This window comes from Cryptomeria japonica, chromosome 7, assembly GCF_030272615.1.
Source record: "Cryptomeria japonica chromosome 7, Sugi_1.0, whole genome shotgun sequence".
In the NCBI taxonomy this organism is placed as follows: domain Eukaryota; kingdom Viridiplantae; phylum Streptophyta; class Pinopsida; order Cupressales; family Cupressaceae; genus Cryptomeria; species Cryptomeria japonica.
In genome coordinates, this window is record NC_081411.1 from 450,816,505 (window position 1) to 450,839,389 (window position 22,885).

The 22,885-nt window shown below is 40.1% G+C and overlaps 1 protein-coding gene across 2 annotated transcripts in view; it reads left to right on the forward strand.

The window, feature by feature from the left end:
* LOC131030387 (uncharacterized) overlaps nt 1-22,885 on the forward strand; it is a 155,378-nt gene that overhangs the window by 93,924 nt on the left and 38,569 nt on the right. For both annotated transcript variants that reach the window (XM_057961184.2, XM_057961185.2), the window contains exon 6: nt 20,426-20,598. In XM_057961184.2, the coding sequence (XP_057817167.1) occupies nt 20,426-20,598 (173 nt within the window). The remainder of the gene's footprint in view (nt 1-20,425; nt 20,599-22,885) is intronic.

Sequence of the window (22,885 nt, forward strand, 5' to 3'; positions counted from 1 at the left end):
CATTCATTCAATGTGTTTGAAACTTGAAAGTTTATAAACAATAATCTCATATGAACAGTACCAAATACATATAATAAACTTGAGAAGCTCCAACAACTTTTTATATTTCCAAGGTAATGAAATTAATATTCCATAAAATAACTGTTACAACAGAAGACCTGATTACAAAGTGATTAGATGCAATTTCTTGGACCTTTTGAATGGTAAATACAAACTCTGGAAAGCTGGTTATAACAGAAAGGGACTGTGGCTCACTAATTTTTCTTCAATCCAAGCTCGCACATCTCCTTTAAGGCTTCCATTTAACTTTTATACACCTTCCTGTCTGCTGCAACACTTCGCCCACATGACTCATAAATTAGACCAGCATAAAGGTTCCAAAAACCCTGTTTTCAAACCTTGATATTATGCACCCAAGTTATGGACATCATGTCCAGCAAAGAAGAGTATTGACCAACAAGTAAACCTTCACTTGCCTCTCCAATGGTTGATTTTTGAAGTCTAAACTCTTCAAATGCCTTCTAATAATATTATTGGCGGCCAAGCATCATTCCAATCACCCAATAGTTTGCAATATATTTCATCAACCAGCAAGAAGCACACACAATCACCCAACTTGCCCAAGTATCAATGCCCAATAGAGGTATAACTATTAATCATCCTAAACTCCAATATTTATAACCAAATTTAATATTCAACGGACTGAAAACTTCTAAAATTTATCTTTGAAAAATATTTCATAAATTTCAAATCTCAAACTTTGTATCTGAAAGCAAAACCTCTTTCAGCACAAATGCAAACCCTGACTGGATTTACCTCTGAAGATGCACCACAAAAAAGGCTTCTCATCCCTGCTCAAATATTTAGCACACTATCAATCCCTGTGTAGAACCGCCCTATTGAAGAGGGTTTTCATCCTCAAATCCAATAAATGATTGGGGTTTTCGTCCCACTGGCAAGAGTTTGGCCACATGCACAAAACTTTTAATTCCGCAGAGAAATAAACAAGCTCTCAATCTTCACTATGTCACAGATGAGACCTCAACCTTCTTTTATAACCAACCCGAGAACTTTCAGAAGAGTGCAATATAAAATCACTTTATAATTTAATTAAACTTTATGTCCCCGAAAAGTGATTTATTAAAATATTTAATTATTCTGAGTACTTAACTCACTTGGTTAAGTGTCCAACACTTAATACTTTCCTTTCTCATTCCAACAAGCTATTATATGTACTAAGGTGCCCATTGAATTATTTTAACTAAAATGACAACATTAGTAAAATTAATTAAAATATAGCTCACTAATACATCTGTGTTGTGGAAATTGTCGAAATGCATCAGAACCGAAAATTGATTGCACAAAAGTGATATTGATGATGAATGATGAGAATCAGACCTGACCATGTGACTTACTAGAAATAGACACCCTCTCCAAGAATCTTGGAGAACACATCAAAATCTGAAAATAACTGCTGGAAGTGCCATCTAAGTTCACTAGTAACATCAAATCACCACTCTGACAAGGCTAATATACACCTAGAAGGTCAGAGCCAATTGTAAAGTAAGAGAACCCAGAAATAGAGACATTACAATCCTCCCTTCCCAAAGATTGCTTGTCCTCGAGCAATGCCAACTCAACCCCAAAATCACGAAACTGATCCAAACTAGAAACAAATATGATCCTAGGGTCCCAAGTAAACCTAGGAGGTCTGTAGCTCCATCCACTCAAAGCACCGTCTTGCTGGACACAGTACAAGAGATGTTTTGAAAACCAAGTGTAAGAAGAGCAATCAAATACTGCAAAAACTCGATCAACTCCTTACAGAATTGCTCTCCGTAGATTCCAATCCAAGGCACTATAGGAGTGATCTCAAAATAATCAACATTAGGTTTCTCATTCCCAACGCCTTGCACTCCCACATAATAACTATCGTTGAAATCTAATCTGTTGTTCCAAATGCAAGTGCAAGCTGAATATAAGAAATAACAATAGTTTGGTGCTCAAACGTCCACCCAACAGCAAAACTGGTCAGCCAAATCTGCCATTCTCTCCATTTGAGGCCCAAAACTAACCCTGACAATGAGCTGATTGGACTGAAATTGCTCAAATCTGCAGCTGTGAAAGTCTGATTTTTCAAGATACAACACTTGTAAAGAATAAAAATTGCTGCAATACTGAATTACCTTGCTCAAAATGAAATCTCTGATCATTTCCCTAGCTAGAAATGTCTTCCCCAAAGTCATGAACTCAGTAGAATACCAAGTTTTACTCATAATCTCTCTCCAGTCCACTTGCAGAAACTCAAATGAACTCATATGAAGAGTGAAATAAGAGGTAACAGCAACATAATTGTCACTTTTTAGATCCACAACTTCCCATGGTATGCTTCACCAATAGCCCATTAAATTGATATTGTGCAGGGATACCAACTCAAAGAGTGACTCCACCACAATGATGTTATGCTACTCTAATTTCCATGTGAACCCCGCTAAGAGTGCTTTTGATAACACTTGTAGATTCAACATCAAAGGTATCTACCCCGTCAAACTGTAGACCACAATAGTACTCCCTTGTGGTAAACCCACAAGGTCAACCGTCAACCCATGTTGTTCCAATCCATAATAATCCCAGTATGAAACAAAACATCAACAATCCTAGGTGGCCCAATAGGAAACTCAACCTGTTCCACCTCATAATCATACACCACACCTGGCTGGCTCGCACATCTCACTTTTGTTATCAAAAATAGGAGTCATCTCATCATTGAACTCAAAAAGTGGATTATCAAAAGTCACATCAGCACTCATCACAAATAGTGGGTTATCAACAAACTAGAAAGTATTCCCACTTTCTAACTTAGATCAACCATCCTACCATCCCATATTTGAACATGCCAAATTAGGCTTCTACTCTAAGTCAAAGTCTTCTTGGATTTGGTCAAGCTCTTTAGTCACGTGCTTGAGTTCTATTGCCCTTTCCCTATTTCCTTGATCCTTGAACTGTTCAACAACAACACTCTGATTTCCTGCTTCTAAAAGAGCCAATTGAGTATCTTCCAAGACATCCTTAGTATTCTTAAGCTCCAAGGTGAGCTTATCAACTTCATCCTCTTTCCATTTCAATGCATCAGCATACACTTCAACAATCTTTAAGACACGATCTCTGTCTGAAAGTAATTGCAAATAATCAGATTTCATTGACCCCAGAGCTTCTTTGACCACATACAAATCTGCAAGAGAAAATACACCTTCCATGCGCTTTTGTCTCCACTCAATCTAGGCCTTCCAGAAGAGGTATTCAATGATCTTGTGAGTGTCATCAACATGTACTAGTGCTGCCACAATCATATCCTCTGTGACCTTCAGCTGATTCTTCAAACTATGTGTCCCAAAACTAGCACCTTGAAATATATATTCTGATTGGTCCTCCAAATCAGTCTCCTTATGGTCATATCCTTTGCATAGTTTGGGCTCACAAGTTAGGACAGCCCCTTGGTCAAAAGAAAATTCATCAATTGCTGTAATAATTTCAGATTCATATGATAAATCTCCTTCCAACAACTTGTTGATTCTTCCTAATTTTGAGTTCAACAAGTAAGCATCCTCATAAAAATCAACCTCCTCATCAGATTTGGGATCTCCCAAGTTACTCACTTTGGCCTCCAAAACACAATCATGCATGTGAACTATTGCTAGAAATCACACATGATTCATCAAGTCTTTCAAGGGTGTTATCAAAGCCATCATAGGCCTCATAATCCTTGATGGATTGATCTGAATACATAGCCAAGGCTGTTGTTTGTCATCTTTGTCAAACAAATCCTCATCATATGAAGATACATGCACTTTGATTATGTCAATCAGGCACTCTATCATACATCCTTCTTGAGTTAGGCCATTTTCTTCAAGCTCTATAGCCTAAACTGTTTCTTTGTCTTCAACACCACTTGGCTCCAACAATTCACTTTCTCTATTGATCCCACATATGTGATTAGGTGTCCAAGCCTCCTGGCATGTGAAACATCATTGCTCACTTCTCATTTGGTTAGAACCTCTTGACTGTGCCATACACATTTGTAGAGGCAGTTTTTCATGTGCTGAACACAGTGGCAAGCTGGGTGTAGAGATTTGGAGAGAATCGGCAGGGTTTCTGGACTCATATTATCTGCTGCACATTACAGCTGTACCAGTCCATTAGACTGGAGCAGCGCCTGGGGCTTTCCAACACACAGTTGCTGTTTTATTGACTGGGAAACTTACATTCCAGCGAGGCCATTAAGGATTTGGAGTTTTAGAGACATAAATAACATTTCCAGAATTTTGCACTTGACATCTTGGACGCCTAGCTGGTGCTGGTCTGATTTTCTGAGTGATATTCTTCATGGTGGGAGACTATTCCAGGTCTGCTAATTAAATTAGTCATATTTTCAGAAAAAGATTGTTCATTGATATCTGATTTGTAATACTTGAACAAGCTCTATGAGGTTTTTAAAGTCATGTGTTATCAGCTTTTAATTTTCAATGATATGTTGCAAGTATCATGCCTATGTTTAACATACTATTTTGAATGCAAATCTGAAAGTGGCAATCAGCAAAAACAAAAAAATAAAAAAACACAAACAAACAAACTCAGAAACTGCAACTAAGCAAGACTTCTAGAACTCAAACAGATGCATATCTATTATCCATACTGTAAATTGATGAGCTAATATATATCCACCATGTATTTGTTTTTCCTTGGGGGCCAATAAGACTATTCCTTGGCCCTGAGATTTCTATTCCATGCATAATTTTGCAGGTGTTAGCTCTAGTGATCTTCTCATGAAATGGCAGATCTAATCTTCTTATCTTTATTGTTTGATTCCACTATAAGGAATCAACACAAATCACGAGCAACAAAGCCCCTCAAATTCAATCAAACAATCGGAATGAATAAGTTAATGGTTTGATGGAGTAAAACCAAGATTAGCTGCAGAATGAATTTTTATTATATGAAATCTAAGTACTGATTTGTGTAGCAAAAATCGTTTAGGGAAAAAATCGGATAAAATTTGGGAAAAAATTGGATTTGAAAAAAAAAACATAAAAAATTGTAGAAAAAGGGACAAACTATTTTTTTAAATAACTTCAGGGCATTTCCATAGCATAGAGATATAAAGAGCAAATAAAATAGAGTTTAACCCGTGAATTGTAGAAACTAATTTTTTGTTGTTTATATTCATATTACTGATTACATAGGCAAATAATCAGTTAACTTTTTAAGAGGGCAGTCACCAAATACACCAAATAGTTATCTATGTCAGATCAAATATTAACTAATTCTATTAAGTAACTGAGATCAAAAGTTAACAGACAAATAGTAAAAGTGAAAGCCATTTTGAAGTGATCCTAGAATTTCATTGTGATTGAGGCATGGAATTTTGTAGGGTTAATTCAATATTTTAGAAAGCTTATCAAATCATATTCCACATGTTTACCCTCTGGGTGAACAGTTTAGAACATACAGATAGAACACTCAATGCAGAATAATAATGCCATAGATATCAGATAAAACATAAGAAATGCTGTTCCATTCATAATCATGTGTGTCCGTACAAGTTACCTTCCAAGGTATATAAAGGCACTGAGGGGGTGCGAGGGCCAACCGTCGCACCCGTAACTACCATCCCTCGGTTACCGAACTAACAAAGACAAATACAAATTAACTAGTTTTATTCTCGTACAATATTGCTGCCAACATCATCCCCCCCAAAAAAGAAGGGTCGTCTCCAGACGACTTACAACAAAATGGGGAATACATTGTTACTACCAAACCAAAAATCAAAAACTAAGGGGGTGCAGAGGGCGTCCCTGATGAAGAAGGCATCGGTGGTGGTGTAGTGGTGGAAGCCAAGCGCCCACGTAGCTCGTACACCTGCTCAGTCCTCCTCTTCAGATCCCGTTCTGCCACCATCTACCTCTCCATTGCAGTCTTGACCATATAGGCTGCCTCCAACACCTCCTTATCCTTCTTGTCCACGCTCTCCAGTGCACTGACCAATTGAGTCTCTAATCGAGCTCTAGATGCCCTTTCCTCGTCCAGCTGCATAAGCAAGACAAACTTATCTGCTACCAGAATGTCCATTGTTGTTCGAGTTTGTGCCACGGTAGCCTCAACCTCCCGAAACCTGGCAGTCAGCTCCTCCGGAGCCGTCACTGCTGCTACGCGCAAGGCCTCAGTTGTGGATGCCATATGCTGTGTCCTCCGGAGCTCAAGATAGCGTTCACGGAAGGCCTGCTCAACCCCTCTCAACAAAGGATTGCATCCCGGTCTCGCCAACCCCCTCAGTGAGGCGCCAAGCCTCCACATCCCCAGGTTCTCCGTCGCAGGCCACCCAGCAGACTCAAAACACCTCCCAAACTCTTCTCTGCATCCAGTGCGGGCAAAGGTCAACAACCTCTCCATTCGCTTGACCATGGCAACATCCTCCTGGAGTCTCATAGATGTCACAAGCCGCTGTGCTCGTAGAGTCATCTTGGCAATGAACTGCTCAAACTCTCCTGCACCTTGCTGCACTCCCACAGGAACCCCCTCCTCTTTGTAAGGACTGGTTACTACCTCCGTCGGGGGTGAAGCAGCCCTCTGAAGCGCCCTACTACTGGGAGAACTCCCTTCCTCGAGGTCAATGATATCCAGGGAATGCATCTCCCTACCTGGAGATAGAGTGGCCTCCCCTACATGTGCCACCGGTGTGAGCTGGTAACGGCTCAACCAGGCACTGAGGTCATTGTGGAGAGCGCCTACTTCCATCATTACCTCCTGCATATAACCTGGCACACTCGGCACATCCTGCTCCATGGAAGCCCCTGCACTCGCCAAGATACCCAGCCCATCCTGCTGAACTGAGGCCACCCCAGAGTCGATCCCTGCTATGGTCTCGACCCTCGGTGGTGTCATAGCTATCGTCACCCAAGGCTGCCCAAAGCTAGGTACTGGCACCATGGTGACTACACTAACTGTCTCGAATGACCGTGGCACCGCCAACTGACAAGTCTCCGGTAAGCGTGCTGGTGTAAACTGGACCCGAGCTTGGTGCGATGCAAGAACAGTATTGGTTGGTGCAGACCCTTCCGTGCCTGTCGATTCCATTACCTCCTCTTCAGGCAACTGGTCACCCCCTCTACCTACCAACCGAAAACTCCCTCTGCTCACCTGGGAGGTGTTGGCAGATTCCTCCCTGCCGCTATCAACATCCTCCTCTGTGTCAGACTCTTTTATGTCGAACTCCGTTTCTGACATGGCGGACTTCTTCCTTTTAGTGCCCAGACGTGCCTCCGCACCATGTGCCAAGACATCCAAATGTGACCAGTAGAATATAGGCAGCTGGTCCGGTGCAACATGACCCTGTGGCTCCAATGGCTGTGAGCCTGGGGTGATCTGTGTGCAGACTGCATTCGAGAAATAACCCAATGGCGTGATGTGGCATGTAAAATTTCTTGTACTGGAGGGTCATGAATTCGTCCATCCTATCTGCCAGCAGTGATGCCCAATCATACACCACTCCATTGTGCAACCCATTCATCAACACAATTTGTGCAATGGCTATATCGGACGCGCGACTGGCACCTGTAAGGCGACTCTTTACTACAGACAACAAGCATCGCCATACTCGCTTCGCCAAAAATGTTTTCTTGACCCCCCTACTCTTTCTGACACTTTTGAGGCTATCCTTTTCTGTCTGTGTGAGGTTATCCTACAACATCAACTGTAGCAAGGTGGCACGGTTTTCGGGAGTGATTTTCTGCGAAGTATCGATCTTTTTTCCTTTCAACCCAAGTATGCCAAACACCTTGCTGAACTCGCTTGCTGTGAAAGAAACAGTTATCTGCTGGTGCTGATAGTCAAATACAGACTGGTGGCGGTGTCTATCATAGGTGCCAATCATGGCATGCAAAACTACCTCAAAATCTTTTATGCAGAAAATTGGCATTTGGACAGCCCAATGTACCCGTGCCTGGCGAATATTTTTCTTTGTTGGGTTGTCGTGAGGTGTCTTCGCCCACCAATTCCTGCAGTCTATTCCATTAAGACCCCAAACACAATATTGCTCGTTGTTACCTCTTCCTTGTCCTTTGTCGACTGGGTTTTTGAACGGTGCTTCCTGCTATTTTGAGTGCTGCTCATCCTGAGCCTACCTGCAATACGCACACCAGATGGCAAAACTCGCTTGCCTGTGTTTGCACTTGATTCTGAAGTTCTTCGCCCTCCCTGTAACTTGTCTTCTAGCGGCTGCAACCGTTTTCTCCAATCTGCCTTATTTTTGTTTGTGTCCATTGATCCCCGATTAATTTCCTTAATCTGCTTTTATAGCTTTAACTTTCTTGCACCTGCCACTTTCTCCTTCCAACTGCCAGCGTTTCCCTTTCAGCTCTCGCCATACTGTGTATGGCTGACGGTGTCCGTGGTACATGGTACGGTGTACGGCCTGCGAGTGTGCGGTGTATGGCATGCAATCTCCTTCCTCTACGATTTTTCCCTTACGGTTGGCGGGGTCTTGCAATCTCCTTCCTCCGCGATTTTTCCCTTATGTTTTTCGTGTCTGCTTTTGGGCGCCGTGGGTATATAGCGTGCGGGGTATTTGCCCCACCACACGGTGGATGTGTGGCCCCACCGTATGGCAAGTGCCACCGTACGACGCACTTTTTCTTTTTCTTTTTTTTTTCGGGAGGTACGGTCACCTGTCGTACGACCCTGCGGTTTTTTTTATTTAATGATTATTTCTTCAGGAGGATTTGGGATCGGTCGCCCGTCTCTGTTCGTTGTACTGTTTTAATTTCGACCTATTGACGGTGTCTGGCATCTCCTTCCCGTCGAGCGTCCACAACTTAATCGCCCCGTTGGCATTGACCTCGTGTACCTTGAAGGGGCCTAGCCATCGTACTTTAAATTTTCCTGGTTTGATTTCTTTCCCCCCATTGAATTTCAACACTAATTGCCTCGGAGTAAACTTCATTCGCCTAAGATGCTTGTCATGCCACACCTTCCGTCTTTGCTGGGCTGCCTCTATGGCCCATTGTGCCATCATTCTTTTTTCATCCAGCTTGCTCAAGGCATACAATCTCTCCCTCAGGCTCTCCATATCCCCGAGTCTGTTCTCCACTGCAATGCGAAGGCTTGGCACCATGAATTCCGCTAGCACCACAGCTTCCTGCCCGTACATGAGTTGGAACAGAGTGTGGTCGGTGGTCATCTTGTAGGTTGTGCGGTAGGCCCACAAGATCGAAGGTAATTTTTCTTCCCAGTCTTCTCCCTCCACACCGCATGACTTGTAGATTACGCCCACGAGAATCTTGTTGGTAGCCTCGGCTTGCCCATTGGCTCACGGGTAATAGGGGCTAGACAGTGAATGGAAAATCTTAAATTTCGAAGTGAGGAGTTTAATAACGTGGTTCACAAAATGTCCACCCCTGTCGCTCATCAACTGCATAGGGATCCCATACAGTGTAATAATTTGCTCATAGATGAATCTTGCTGTACTTACAGCCGAGTTGTCAGGTAGGGCCCGTGCTTCAACCCACTTGGTTAAATATTTTGTGGCTACCACAATGTAGCGACACCTCCTAGCCCGGCTCACCTTGAGTGGCCCAATAAAATCCAGCCCCCAGCGCTCAAATAGTTCTTGAGCATGCGAAGGGTTGAGGGGCATGAAATCCCTTTTCAGCGGCCTCCCCGCTCTCTGACAGGTATCACAACCTACTACCCATTCTCTCACATCATTATACAATGTGGGCCACCAGAGGCCTGCTAGAAACACCTTCCTTGCCGTAGTGTCCGGTCCCATATGGCCTCCCGCTGGCCCCTCATGTGCCTCCCTCATGATGCTTGGCACCTCTTCCTCCATCACACACTGACGTAACACCTCATCGGGCCCCATTTTGTACAATAAACCATTTATCAGCTGGAACGTGCGGCTTCTCAACACAAATTTTCTTCGTTCTCCCGGTGGCATGCCTTGGGGGAATACAGAGGTGGAGAGATATTCCCCGATGGCAGTATACCATGGTGGTAGTACTGCGATCTTGAATAGGTGGGCATCTAGAAAGTCGTCATTTACCCCCTCTAGCGGCTCTCCCGACCTGATCCGGGACAATTGGTTAGCAATAACATGGCTTTTGTCTAGTCGTACAATTATTATGAACGTGAACTCCTGAAGTAGCAGTAGCCACATGCTTATCCTGCCTTGGATGATGGGTTTGTTTACCAGGTACATCAAGGCCTGATGGTCCACATAGAAGGTGAAGGGTGTCGCCAACAAGTAGTGTTGAAATTTCTGTACGACATAGACCATTCTGAGGGCCTCCCTCTCAGTGGTATTGTAGTTCTTCTCGCCTTTCGACATCAACCTACTCGCAAAATAGATGGGGTGATCCAACCCATGTGCCCCTTCCTGAGCCAACGTAGCCCCAATGGCATAGTTCGAGGCGTCCACGTGTACGTGGAATTCCCGGTCCCAGTTTGGATAGGCCAGAATGGGTGCTGCCACTAGTCTCGTCTTGAGTTCTTGGAATGCTTCCCCTTGTGCCGATTCCCATAGGTATGGTTCGCCTTTTCAAGTTAGTTTGTCGAGTGGAAATGAAAGTTGAGAAAAGTTCTTGATGAACTTCCGGTGATATCCAATGTGTCCCAAAAGGGACTTGACTCTTGTCACATCAATGGGCGACTCCATTTCCACAATTACCCGTACTTTATACGGGTCAGTTTTTAGTCTAGCTTTACAAAGGATATGGCCCAGCAACTTCCCTTGTGGTACCATAAATTGGCATTTCCATGGATTTAAGGCGAGCCTGGCCCTTCGACATCGCTCCATGCACTCTCTCAGCGCCACCAAGTGAGTGTCTTCGCTACTGAAAATCAACCAGTCATCCAAAAAGGCTTTAAAATTTCCCACCGACACTTTGTCAAAGATGTGAAGGACTATCCTCTGGAAGGTTGCAGGAGCGTTGCACAACCCGAATGGCATCCGGTTGTATGCATAGACTCCATCTTCCACCACAAAGGTGGTCTTCAGCTTGTCCTCCTCAACTATCGAAATCTGGTTGTATCCTGAGAAGCCGTCGAGAAATGAGTATATTTCATGGCCAACCACCTCCTCCAAGATATTGTCTGTGAAGGGTATGGGAAACGGGTCCTTGATGGTGACTGTGTTGAGGCACCGAAAATCCACGCAGATGCGTCCTAACTTTTCACATACCAAAAAGGGTTGATTCGTCTCTGCAAATAATGCCTATTTTGAAGATCGCAACACCGTACCTATTTCCTGCACACAGAAAGATAAGGAAATAGGTTGGGAATAGGGGCTTGCCTAAGTCAAACCCCGGTTTAGGAATTAACCTTGATTGAAATATTGCAAATTTTAAAATAAATAATGGAAAGATATACCTCGGATCTGCAATGAATGATAATGATGCTTTGTTTCTTGAATGTGATCACATATGCTGTATGAAATAGCATGGACATGACAAGACCCTAATCACACACACATGCTTGCAAATGAATGATGTAATTATGGTCCACAATTGATGAATGAAGAATGCAACCTTGAAGACCTTTATAAATGCTTGATGATGAATGCTTGAATGCTTGATGATTATAATTCGCCCCTTTTATGATGTTCGTATATCCTCTGTCTGCAAATGAGAGGGGCAAACCTCCTTATATACTTGCCTGTCGAAAAATGTATTAATTTTCGGACATAGGTCGACACGGAGAGAGATTTCCTACTCATTTTTGAAGATGCAAGAGGGGGCCAAGATAGGGACCAATTAAGGGGGACCAGAGCGTGGCGCCCTGGTCCTAATGAGGACCAAAGCGCCACGCTCTGGTCCCTACCCTATCTTGGGGCTAGGACAAGGGGCCATGCAGTGAATAAAGTGAAGACAAGGCCAAATTTGCATGGTATAAGCATAATCAGGCCTTCACTAGGCATTGGGAGACACACACTAAGGTGAGGGCCCAAAGTGTGGACTAAATTGTAAGGGGGTACAATTTAGGACACTATAGTAGATATGACTGAAGAGAAAGATGAAGGTGCAAATTGCTAACACCATTAAGGAACTCATCAACGAATGAAGCTAGTATCAAGGTCATCAATTGATGAAAGGAGTAGATCAAACTTCACTATCGGGATGCAGCCACATAAAGGAGTGCAACATGGTGAAGATCATCACAACTGCAAAGTAACAAGAAAGACTTCAAGATTAACATTAGGATGACAGTGAATGCAAAGAACATGATGAACATGATGATACAATAGCACACCTCAATTGCAACATGTGGACAAGACATACATAGAAACATTCAACATCATGAGGAAATCAAAGATAGGGGATCAAGCATCATCACTTCGAAATCACAAATTGAAGATTGCTTCACAAAGGAAAGTGTTGGTTCTCCAAATCACCAAATGCTAAGACCTAAAAGATAGCCAAACTTTATACTTAATCTTAACATAGGATTTGGTCAATTGACAGGAAATTAACAATTTCCTCTTCACTTCAGGCTCTACAGGACCTAGGCGGGTAGACCTTGGTAATACTCTTAGATTCCTACATATTTCAGCAGATTATTACATTTAAACAGATTGCTCTCAACCTCTTTAATCAGAACATACGTGATTTAATCAAGAATTGGCTTAACTCTGATTCCTTATCATTTCCCCATCCCTGAGAGCAGATATAACTTAAAACCTATAATTAACAGCAAGAGGGTTTAGAAGGATTTTAATAATTTTGATTTGTTTCTGGAAATATCCCAAGCCCTCAATAGACCAGTGCCTGATCTAAAATCACAAAGTCAAATATGAAATCACAGTAGAAATTCTATAAACAAGTGGAAACCTATCAATGTATTTCAGATGTTAATGCCTTACATTAACAAATTCACCATTCCTGTCATTCAAATTCTTCTTACATATCCATTCTGTGCATCAAAACCCACAAACATTTACTCAAAGCATTTAATTCTTCCCTTGGAAGAAACCCATGAATAAACATTACAGTCACATGAAACACTGTGAAGACAATTCTCAAATACCCTTGATATTCAGAAAGTTGAATGGATTTAGATACAAACTTGAGACTACAATTGTTTGAACAAAGAGATTTAACTCTTTCCTTGAAAGAGACTAATGAACAAACAAAGCTGAATCAAAACCTTCTGAAGGCCTTTAATTCATATAGTCAAAAGTATACAAATTGGAGACAATTTCATGACAATAACAATACAATCCCAAACACTGATGCACCTGCTCATAAAAACTATAGAATTAACATATTAAATCTACAATTCAAGACTCAAAAAACTAACTATTTACATGCTTGAGAATGAAAATTTTCAGAACCCCTAGAAAGAAAAAGAATGGAGAATAAATAGAAAGGGAAGAAGCTTCTAGAACAATCTTGTTGCTAACAGCTGTTCCCTTCCAGATCTGATTTTCATTTGCCATCTGTCCTTCGCCTTGATCTGCACCTTTTCCCCCCTGTTCAACTGAAAATATTCCTTTAATATGTCTTTCTCGTGAATGCAGTTTTATTCATCTTGCAATTTACCTTTTCATGTCCACTTTACTCTTCAATGAAACCACTTTGCATTTTTCCCTTTTGCTTTTAACTGAAAATATTCCCCTCTCGCCACTTCTTGTGAAAGCACTTCCCTATTCATTTTCCCATGTGAAAATAATCACTCCTAGTAAAAACACTTCACCTAGTAAAAAGCCATTTTGGTCTCTTACGCATTTACTTGGGTAAGCATTTCTTTAAGCTCTGTATTTTTAGTTTTTTACTCCTCCACATATTTAGGTAATCTCATTTCCACAGTGAAGATGAATTTGATTAGCAAAAACAAATTACTTCCCCCACAAGTACAATTTTTACCCCCTGGTTTGCCTTCACATCCTACCATCTCTCCATTTACACATCTATGCTTATGTGAAATGCCCATTTTCTTTTATTTTATCCACAGCAAATAAAGCTATTACCTCATGTATTGCCTTATGGTTCCAGGAAGCACACACTTCCTTTCACTTCTTTCATCACTCCATTTGCCCTAAATTTAAATGACTACTTCAACAAATTTATCCTCTGTGTATCTCAAGCATTAATCTCAGTCTACTAAACCATATTTTGCTTATGTTGTTATCTGAGCATTCCAAATTATGACATTAAGCAAAATTCCATTTCATACATGTCACTGAACACCCATAATCTGCCAACGTTTCATTTGTTTCAAAGATTCTAAAACCATTTTATTAAATTCAGTCTCTGCACATTATGCAATCACGTGCCCTTATGATCATATCGTGAGGAGTTGCTAGCAAACAGTTCGCGTGCCTCATCTATGCTTCAGCATTCTGCATTAGCTTTGCACTGGAGATTTGCAACTATGGCACAAAATCTTTATCCTTTATGTGTTGGTGGATATACACACCCCATTCATTGTATTGCATAAATTGATGTTTCTTTGAGGCCAAAGGTTCACATATCACATTCCTGAGATAGCATTGCCCGAGGCGTTCCTTAATAGCTCATGCCTTGGTTCATGCTTCCACATTTAGCTGAAAATCAATACACCATTACAAGCCCCCATTTTGCACTTCAAAAAAAAAAAAGGCTTTGGCTTTGGCTTTACGCCTGCCAAATGAGTTTGCTTTGCAGTTTCTAAAACCTTCAATATATGTATATTTTGTGCACTTCCTTCATTCATGGCATCCCCTGAAATTGCAATTCTTTGAGGCATTCTTTTCAAACAATTCACATGCCACATCAGTGCTTCCATATATTGCGTATAGGCGTTGAGATTGCTGAGAGAGGGCGTGGACCCTGGGGTTACTCCTGCTCTAAACTTCACTGAGCTTATACGACCTCTTATCAATTGAGTTTTCTGTAAATCATGCAATCATTGTTCTTCATGAAATGGCGTCACTCTGAAGGAAACGGTTCATTTGCCTTGTTATTAAGTGTCCACGACTTAACATTTAGCATGTGTGAATGGCGGTTTTACTTTAGCATTTGACAAGATTGCTCTATGCTTTGCGCTTCGGTGGATGGATCTCGATACCCAAATCTATCGTTCCCTTACTGGTGTGGGCAGGAGGAATGAGTACAGAGAAATGGCATGGGTTTTGGCTTTTACACCCGCCAAATGCATTTGCTTGAACTTTCTAGCAGCTTCATCACAAACTAATTCGTGCTTAACATTTTACCAGTCACCGCTACAACATTCATTAAAGTTCCTCTATCGATTTGTGCTTTGGCAGGCATTCGATACGCTGTTTTACGGCTTCCATTGGATGACATTTCATTAAGGCATTCGGATCAAACATTTTACACCTGCAAAAACCCTAGCACCATAAATTTAGGGCAGAAAGCTCCTCACTCGGGGCTCGCCCAGAGACCTCTCCAATTCTCACCGAGTGTCGAGTAAAATTTCTTTTACCAATGCAATTTGTATTTCACCTCCTTTTCATGCTTATGTGGCTTCCTCCTCGGGGCTCGTTGAAACCTTCTCCCACACCTTGCAGGAGTCCCGAGCATCTTTTTTACTTTGTGAAAACAGTATGGGGCCAGTTTACAACATTCTAATAATGTTATAAAACATTATTAAAAAATGATTTAAAATAAAACTTTTAAATCTCTTTCTTCTCCAACTTGCCAACAAGGATGGGTCCCATTTGTTTTGCAACTCAAAAATATATTTAATAATGTTATAAGACATTATTAAATAATGCTTTTGAAGTCTATTCATATCTCATTTTCCTATATATTATTATTTAAATCGCTAGATTGATTTAAATAATATAACATTAATATTAATTTGTGAACACAACTTCACTGATCAATGAGGCAAGCTCGGTCCCTTGTGGGCCCGCCTTAAAAAAAATTCGTTCTCACAAAGCTGAACCTTGGAGTTGATCCAGAAACACTTCAACATGGATTTGGATCAAAATTGTGCAGGACTTAAACCACTGAAATCTGATTTTCAACCATTTGCAAAAATGGCTAAAACAAGCTCGGAGGCTCTGGAAACTATCTGTAAAAACTGGTCAAACAACCTCGTGAGGCCATGGCACTTGAGCAACATATAGACTGATATACTGAGAATCATTCTGCAAATCGGATTCACTTGACAATACTTGAGGTGAAAGATTTTAATCGCCAAAGTTGAGTACTTAGCTGTTTCTGCACATTAACCTGTCAAAACCCTCTTCAAACTTTGTTTTAAATCAATTTTGAAAAAATAGCAAATGATATCATGATGGTCCGGAACCTGGCATACAAGCTCATTTAGCTACAAATAATCACAGGAACCATTTGGTTTGACGAAGTGATCATTCAGGAGCAAGATATGAATGCTCAAAGTGAGATCTTTTGAAAAGCTTTTATTGTGCAATCTGCAAAATTTAACAAATTGCAAATGGTTTGACTTTGGCAAATAGGTCAAATGAGGTCCTCGGAATCTACAAACAGGCAGAGGGGTACACAAAATTGTAGGGAATACAGGGGAACAAACGGTTTGCCATGAATATCAACTGGGTGCAAATTGCAAGCCTCCAAAGTAGGCTACTCAGTCTTTTCTGAAAATGCACATAGTGAAGCTTTGCTGACCCCTCAAAAACTCATCCAATCTGATCATTGGAGGTTGCAACTTTCTTAATATGCTTACTGATAACTATTCAACACCTTCCCCAAGTGATTTTGCACAAAATTCATTGGGCTTCAAAATATAGCTCTTCAAAGTGAGCTACTTGGGCAGGATATGCAGTTGCTTTTTTGAGTGCTGCAAGGCAAAATTTTACGTGGGTCCTCAAAATTTAGCCAAATTTTGGAGGATCCAACAGAAAGGATGAGGTATAGCAATGAATATGGGAAGAAGTTTTATAATCTTGAATTTCCTCCAAAAATCCAAGAATAATGGTTGGTACAACAAAGAGGTAATCTCAATGAAGGACATCAAAATGAGAAGATTCAGAATCAATGCAAAGATGAAGGATGCAGTGCAACCCAAAGATGAAATTCTTAAACAGGAGGCTTCAAGTGAAGGTGATCTAGCCAAAGAGATGACGCAATTTGGAATACCTCCCACCACCACCTCAATCACCTCAGGCGCGTGGAAATGTTGAGTATCAAGAGATATTGCCTAAATCACAAACTCTTGTGATGAGTTACAAGGAGCAAGTGGCTAAGGTTGAGCCTAGTCATCACCTACCCAATCATGTCATTCCAAGTCAAGGCGTCTGAATTCAATGCACTTGACTCATCTAACGAGGTGGATAACTACCACATGTGGGCACAAAGTTCGATGTACCTAACCTCACCATTCATTGGTGCACATTCACAGAAGGACATGTGTCCTATTTATTGTAATTTTATCATTCATCAAGCATTAAATGCTATGTAATGGGTGTAACAAACCCTAATTAGGGTTTCTATCTTTCAATCTTGGTCGTTGATGTGGATTTGATCTTGGCCACTCATTGTAAAGAGCTATCTATATAAGGCTTATCTTCTTCATTGTAAAGGTTAATAGTCAATAGTTAGCAGGTAGCAAGCAATTAGCAATTAGGAGTAAAGTAGGAGGAGAAGGCAGAAATTGTTGCCAAGCTTGTAAATAAACATCTTTTTCATTGAATTTATGTGGAATGTGTTGTTTCTTGTACATAATTGCATGGTTTCTTGTTATATTCTCATGTTAGATGCTGTTGAATAAATGGTTGGAAGCTATTGTGGATGATTATGTGATGTCCCCTTCTAGCTAGAGACATCACTCTAGCTTGTGATTAGCCTATCAAAGACCCTCGTAGGCTAGTAGGATTGGATAGAGGGTCACCTTGGCGTGGAGATCTTCCGAGGACAGAGCAGAGTACACTTCTGGGTTGTCAGAGTTTGTTTATGATGAGTTTTGCTTTGAGTTTGGCTTGGCCAGGCTATTTTTAGCAGTTGGAGATGGACCCCTGCTATTTTTAGCAGACATCACGGTCATATGGGTGGTCAACTAGTGAGCTCCAGTTTCAGACGGCATAGCTAAATTCAAAATATTCGTGGAGTTAGACAAGTTTGAATGACTTAGCATTTATTATTAAGTGATTTAATAATAAAGTTATAAAGTGACTTTATATTATAATCACTTAACTTGAGGGTCAACTCATCATTAGACGGGGCCATGTTTTTAATTAAATTATCTGAGCCAGACTATTGAAATATTAAAATTAAATGCCCATTTAATGATTAAAATCATTTTGACACCCAAAGTGAAATTAAATGAAATTACAAGCAAAATTGTAATTAAGAGGATTAGGGTACGACTTGCAAAAAAGGATATATAGCGTTGAGTTTGGAAAGAAGAGGATGGCTATTTTTATTTTTGACATTGTGAAATTGAAAGGGTTTTGCTCTGGAGACTAGGGTTTTCAGCCACCATTGGAGGACGTAGTTGCTTCAATGTTCACCATCTGAGCTGATGAAATATTCAATGATATTTGGTTTCAGGAAGACTTCATTCAGAGGTCTTATTTGCATCTAATTGCGCAGAATTGAAGGATAAATTCATGAGAAATCATTGCAGATTTATTGAAGAAAATTTGGTGATTAACAAGTACGGTACGGATTGCTACAGTGCCGCCGTACAGATTGCTACAGTATCGCGTGAACAGTGCCGCCGTACGGACTGCTACAGTACCGCGTGAACAGTAAAAAAATTTAAAAATCAAAATTTGCAGTTTGCAGATTTTTTTATCTACTGGGACAGCAAAAATCAGGTTTTTATCTTACATTGTAATGACTTTGTTTTTCAGGCATATTGGCCATAACACAGAACAAACATTCCCTTGATAGTCTCGTAAATTAATTTCAGCAGTAATATATTATTGTTTCAGTATTATTTTAAGCATAGGAGTTTATTTCAGTATTGTATCATTGCTCATTATTACCAAAAAAACACAAAAAAATCCATAAACATTCAAAAACCAAACAAATTCAAATCTACTGCATTCAAAAGAAACAGTCAGCAGAGGAGAGCCAAGTTGGGCCCTTACAGATTAATGGTGAAATTCGCATATTCATGCTAGTAGTATTTTGCTGATTGTGAAACTTATCTTGCATGGTCAACTGAACTTTCTACATGAGGTTAACTTCGATTGCTACTCGCTCATTGATATGCATTACATTGATGGTGTCTATGTCGTTGGTAGTAATTTGAACATCATTTTGCTCTCCTTAGAAGATGGCACCAGCTTTGCCTAGTTGTTCCTTGCATGGCGAAACAAAGCACGGTTGAATTTCGCTAAGTTATTCATGGTCCCTTACATTCCTAGGATAAGACTTGCTTCCTAAACGCTAGCTCTTTTGCCTTTTGTTTTAAAATCAAGTAAATTTCCTACGTTCCAGCAGCATCCAAACATTCAAGTATCAACGTAAGTCCCCCTTGTGAATCCAGCAAATCACATCACAATCATTGAGTCTATCCATGTATAAAGTCAAGACTTGACTATCGGAACCTTGGAGTCGTCTCGTTTGATCACATTGTTTAGCATCCGAGAGGTCTTTGTTCAAGAGAGGATAAGATACTTAGTATTTTATTGTGTTTGAAGGCATCATAAAAAACACATCAACACCTAGTATGCCGAAGTTCAATTTGTAATTCGTATACTTATTCCTTATGCATCTTTTATAACTAATTTTCTAAGTACTATTTGTATTTGTACTGTAGCTCCCCCTTCCCCCCGCAGCCATCCCCAAACTTAGGGCCTTGGGTCCCCCATCTCTTTCACAAAAAACTATATGGAAGGTAGTAAATTTCACAATTATAGAGTAAGTGGTCAGGAGAAAGGCCTGTGTTACCTTAATCTGTGTTTTCTGTAACAGAAGTTCAATAGTTGAGTACAAACAGAAAGGAAACTTATGGCCAATTGATCATTTCGATTGCATATATTATATTAATGTCACTACTTTTAAACCACATTGATTGATTATACATATTCACCAACTCTCTATGTTTTTTGCTGTTCGCATGCCAATTTGCATTTGATGTTTGTCTCTGTTTGATCATCATGGGATTTTTCCTTTTTTGTTGTATTAAATTATTTATTCCTGCCTATTCATTTTTGGTTGGGCGCAGTAAATATCCCTTGTTCATTCTCTTTTGAAGGGTAAACTTAAGAAGGGAAAAATGAAGGCTATATATAGTTAAAATCTTTTGTTTAGAACCTCATCATATCTCTTACCTAAACTAGTTAGATTGTTGTGTAAATGGTTATAGGATTGCTTTAGTCTTGACTAATGCTTTTAAGGGTTTTTTTTTTGAAATTGGGTGATTTTTATATTCATTACTGTAGAGAACAATTTGCAGAGGGGATTTCACATAATCGAACTGTTTTATTTTCTTGTTTCAGGTTAAGCCATATCGTTCAATGTTACACAATGACATGATGGTGGCAGCATATTCTCACTCAACTGCAGTCGGAAAACTACGGAAACACTTGCCAGATACTCCTCTGCATGTTCGTTATGACTTTCCTCGATATAGTATTGATGAAGCTGAAGCAGTTATTGACTATTACTCTAGGTATAGAAATTCTCTATCAAACAATCTCATTGAGTTATATTTATTGAGGCTAATATTTGAAACAATTTAGGTGAGGCTTATGAGAATTATATTGCATGTTTTAATAGAGGTTGTAGATGTGCTATTGCATCCTCTAATTCGAATATGCAGGTTGCCTATTTTTGACTGCAACTGAGTTTCAGTTCAATGTGAGATGATTTGATTTTATGATTTCAGGACATATTATAAATGGGCATTGGATTTTTCCTCATACCTAAACTGCCATTTTTTACCTTGTGTTTAAATTAGAGAAGGTGCTACCAAAGGCAACATAATTTCTATGCTGAGTTGGTCAATGCTCTTCTATGTTATCCAGTAAATTGATGGTCTAGAAAACTATATAGACTTATGCTTATCTGAATTAGCAGGTTGAGTACTATATGTTGGAAGGCAAATGCCTAAATGATACATATATGCACAGGAGAAAGCATGCATGTCTAGCTTTAATATTCATGATAAAGGTTGTAATAAGTTGGCCATGAGATTTAAAACAGATTTTAAAAGAGTATATAATAGTGTTCCACAAGGAGATGTCCCTTGAATCTGAGTGATGTCCCACACATCCCAAGGGCTGGGTACTTGTTGATGTGTGTTTTATGCACATGCAAGCATCAAAATAAAATACCAAAGTACTTTACCCTCTCTTGAACAAAATCACCTTAGATGCTAAGGGTAAGATCAACTAAAATGATTCGAAGGTTTCTACAGTCAGGTCTTGATGAGTGGGTAACTCAATGGTCGATGTGAATTGTTGTTTTTACTTGGGGACTTACACAATTGTTCAAATCAACTTCACTTATTATGAATGTGGAATGGGTATGCTAATAACTTAGGATTTGGCAATGTAGTTCCAGACTTAATTCTAACAAGACTTTCTAAAAAAGGGAAAAAGGAATAGGGATGGGAATTCTATTCTAAACCTAGAATGCAAGAAGTGATGAACAAATTTAGTGGAACCAAACTAGGCAAGGTCTCACCATCAAGTCGAACAAATTTTGACACGAGCTTAGTGCAATCATCTAAGGTGTATCTCATAGATTTTCAAATCACTACCATCTAACATTGAAACCATCCAAGTTGATGCATAACAATGGACATATAATAATCTAAGTTAAGTTTGCATAAATTACCAGTTGACCATGCACGACACACTTACAGTCAGCAAGAGGCTAGTGGTGTGGATTAATGGATTCCACACAAATACATTCAACAATTCTTTCATTCAATCTAACAAACATTGAAAGCAAATTCTAATCTAACTTGGAAGAATTGAGAACCTTCAATGCAAAACAACACTTAAACAAAATCACCATCAAGTCGAACAATGATTTATATTTCTACCAACAATTCTCAAAAATCTCTCTTACAAATGAGAGGCAATGAGGTATATATAGAGTCTCATACAAAATGGATGGCCAAGATTATATCAAAATCAAGGGCCAAGATCATGCCAACAAAGCCCTAGAGTTGCCCTAATTAGGGTTTACATAAAAAATGGAGGCAACAACATATGGCCCAATAGAAAGATACCTAGTCATCAAATAGGGAATCTTTTAGAAGATTTCGTCCTGCATCTCTCTCTCATAGCATAACCAAGAATCTAGCTAATACAGAATCTAACTCTTCCATGGAAATGCTGGGTAAGGTATCTTGTTGTTAATCAATCACGTCCAACGCATTCGAGCAAGCATCCAAGGTGTTCTCCCAATCTGGCATGAGCTTCTGTGAATTGTGAACTTGAATCAACAAAGAGACCAAGTCATCGATCTGACTCTTCTTGAAAGAGTTCAACTGATTGAAATACATGAACTTCATCTTGTCTCTTAATTCTGCTATGTGTAAACCATTGGCTTCACTGACATCAACTCCCAATAACTCCTCAATTGAAGCAAGGATCTTCGACTGAATATCATGAATTGATCCTTCCATCTCTGCACAATTCTTTTGTGCGCTCTCATAAGTTGATTTCTTCATGGCTAAGGAACAATACCAGCCATGAAAAACGTATCTATCTCCATTATGCACAATGTTTTCCCTGATCAATGTGGATATAAGAATCTTTTTCAAAGCTTTGAGGTGTGGAATAGTCTTCTCCTGAATAGGTCGGAATTCCTCTCAAACTCCCTCCAAATACTTTATCTTGAATATGAGCCCTGTTGTCCTCTCAAAAGCCTGGACGAAATGAGTAAGGATATCGTTTCCCTGTCTCTTTGTATCTTCAATCCATTTCTCCACCTCCGAGAGTGTA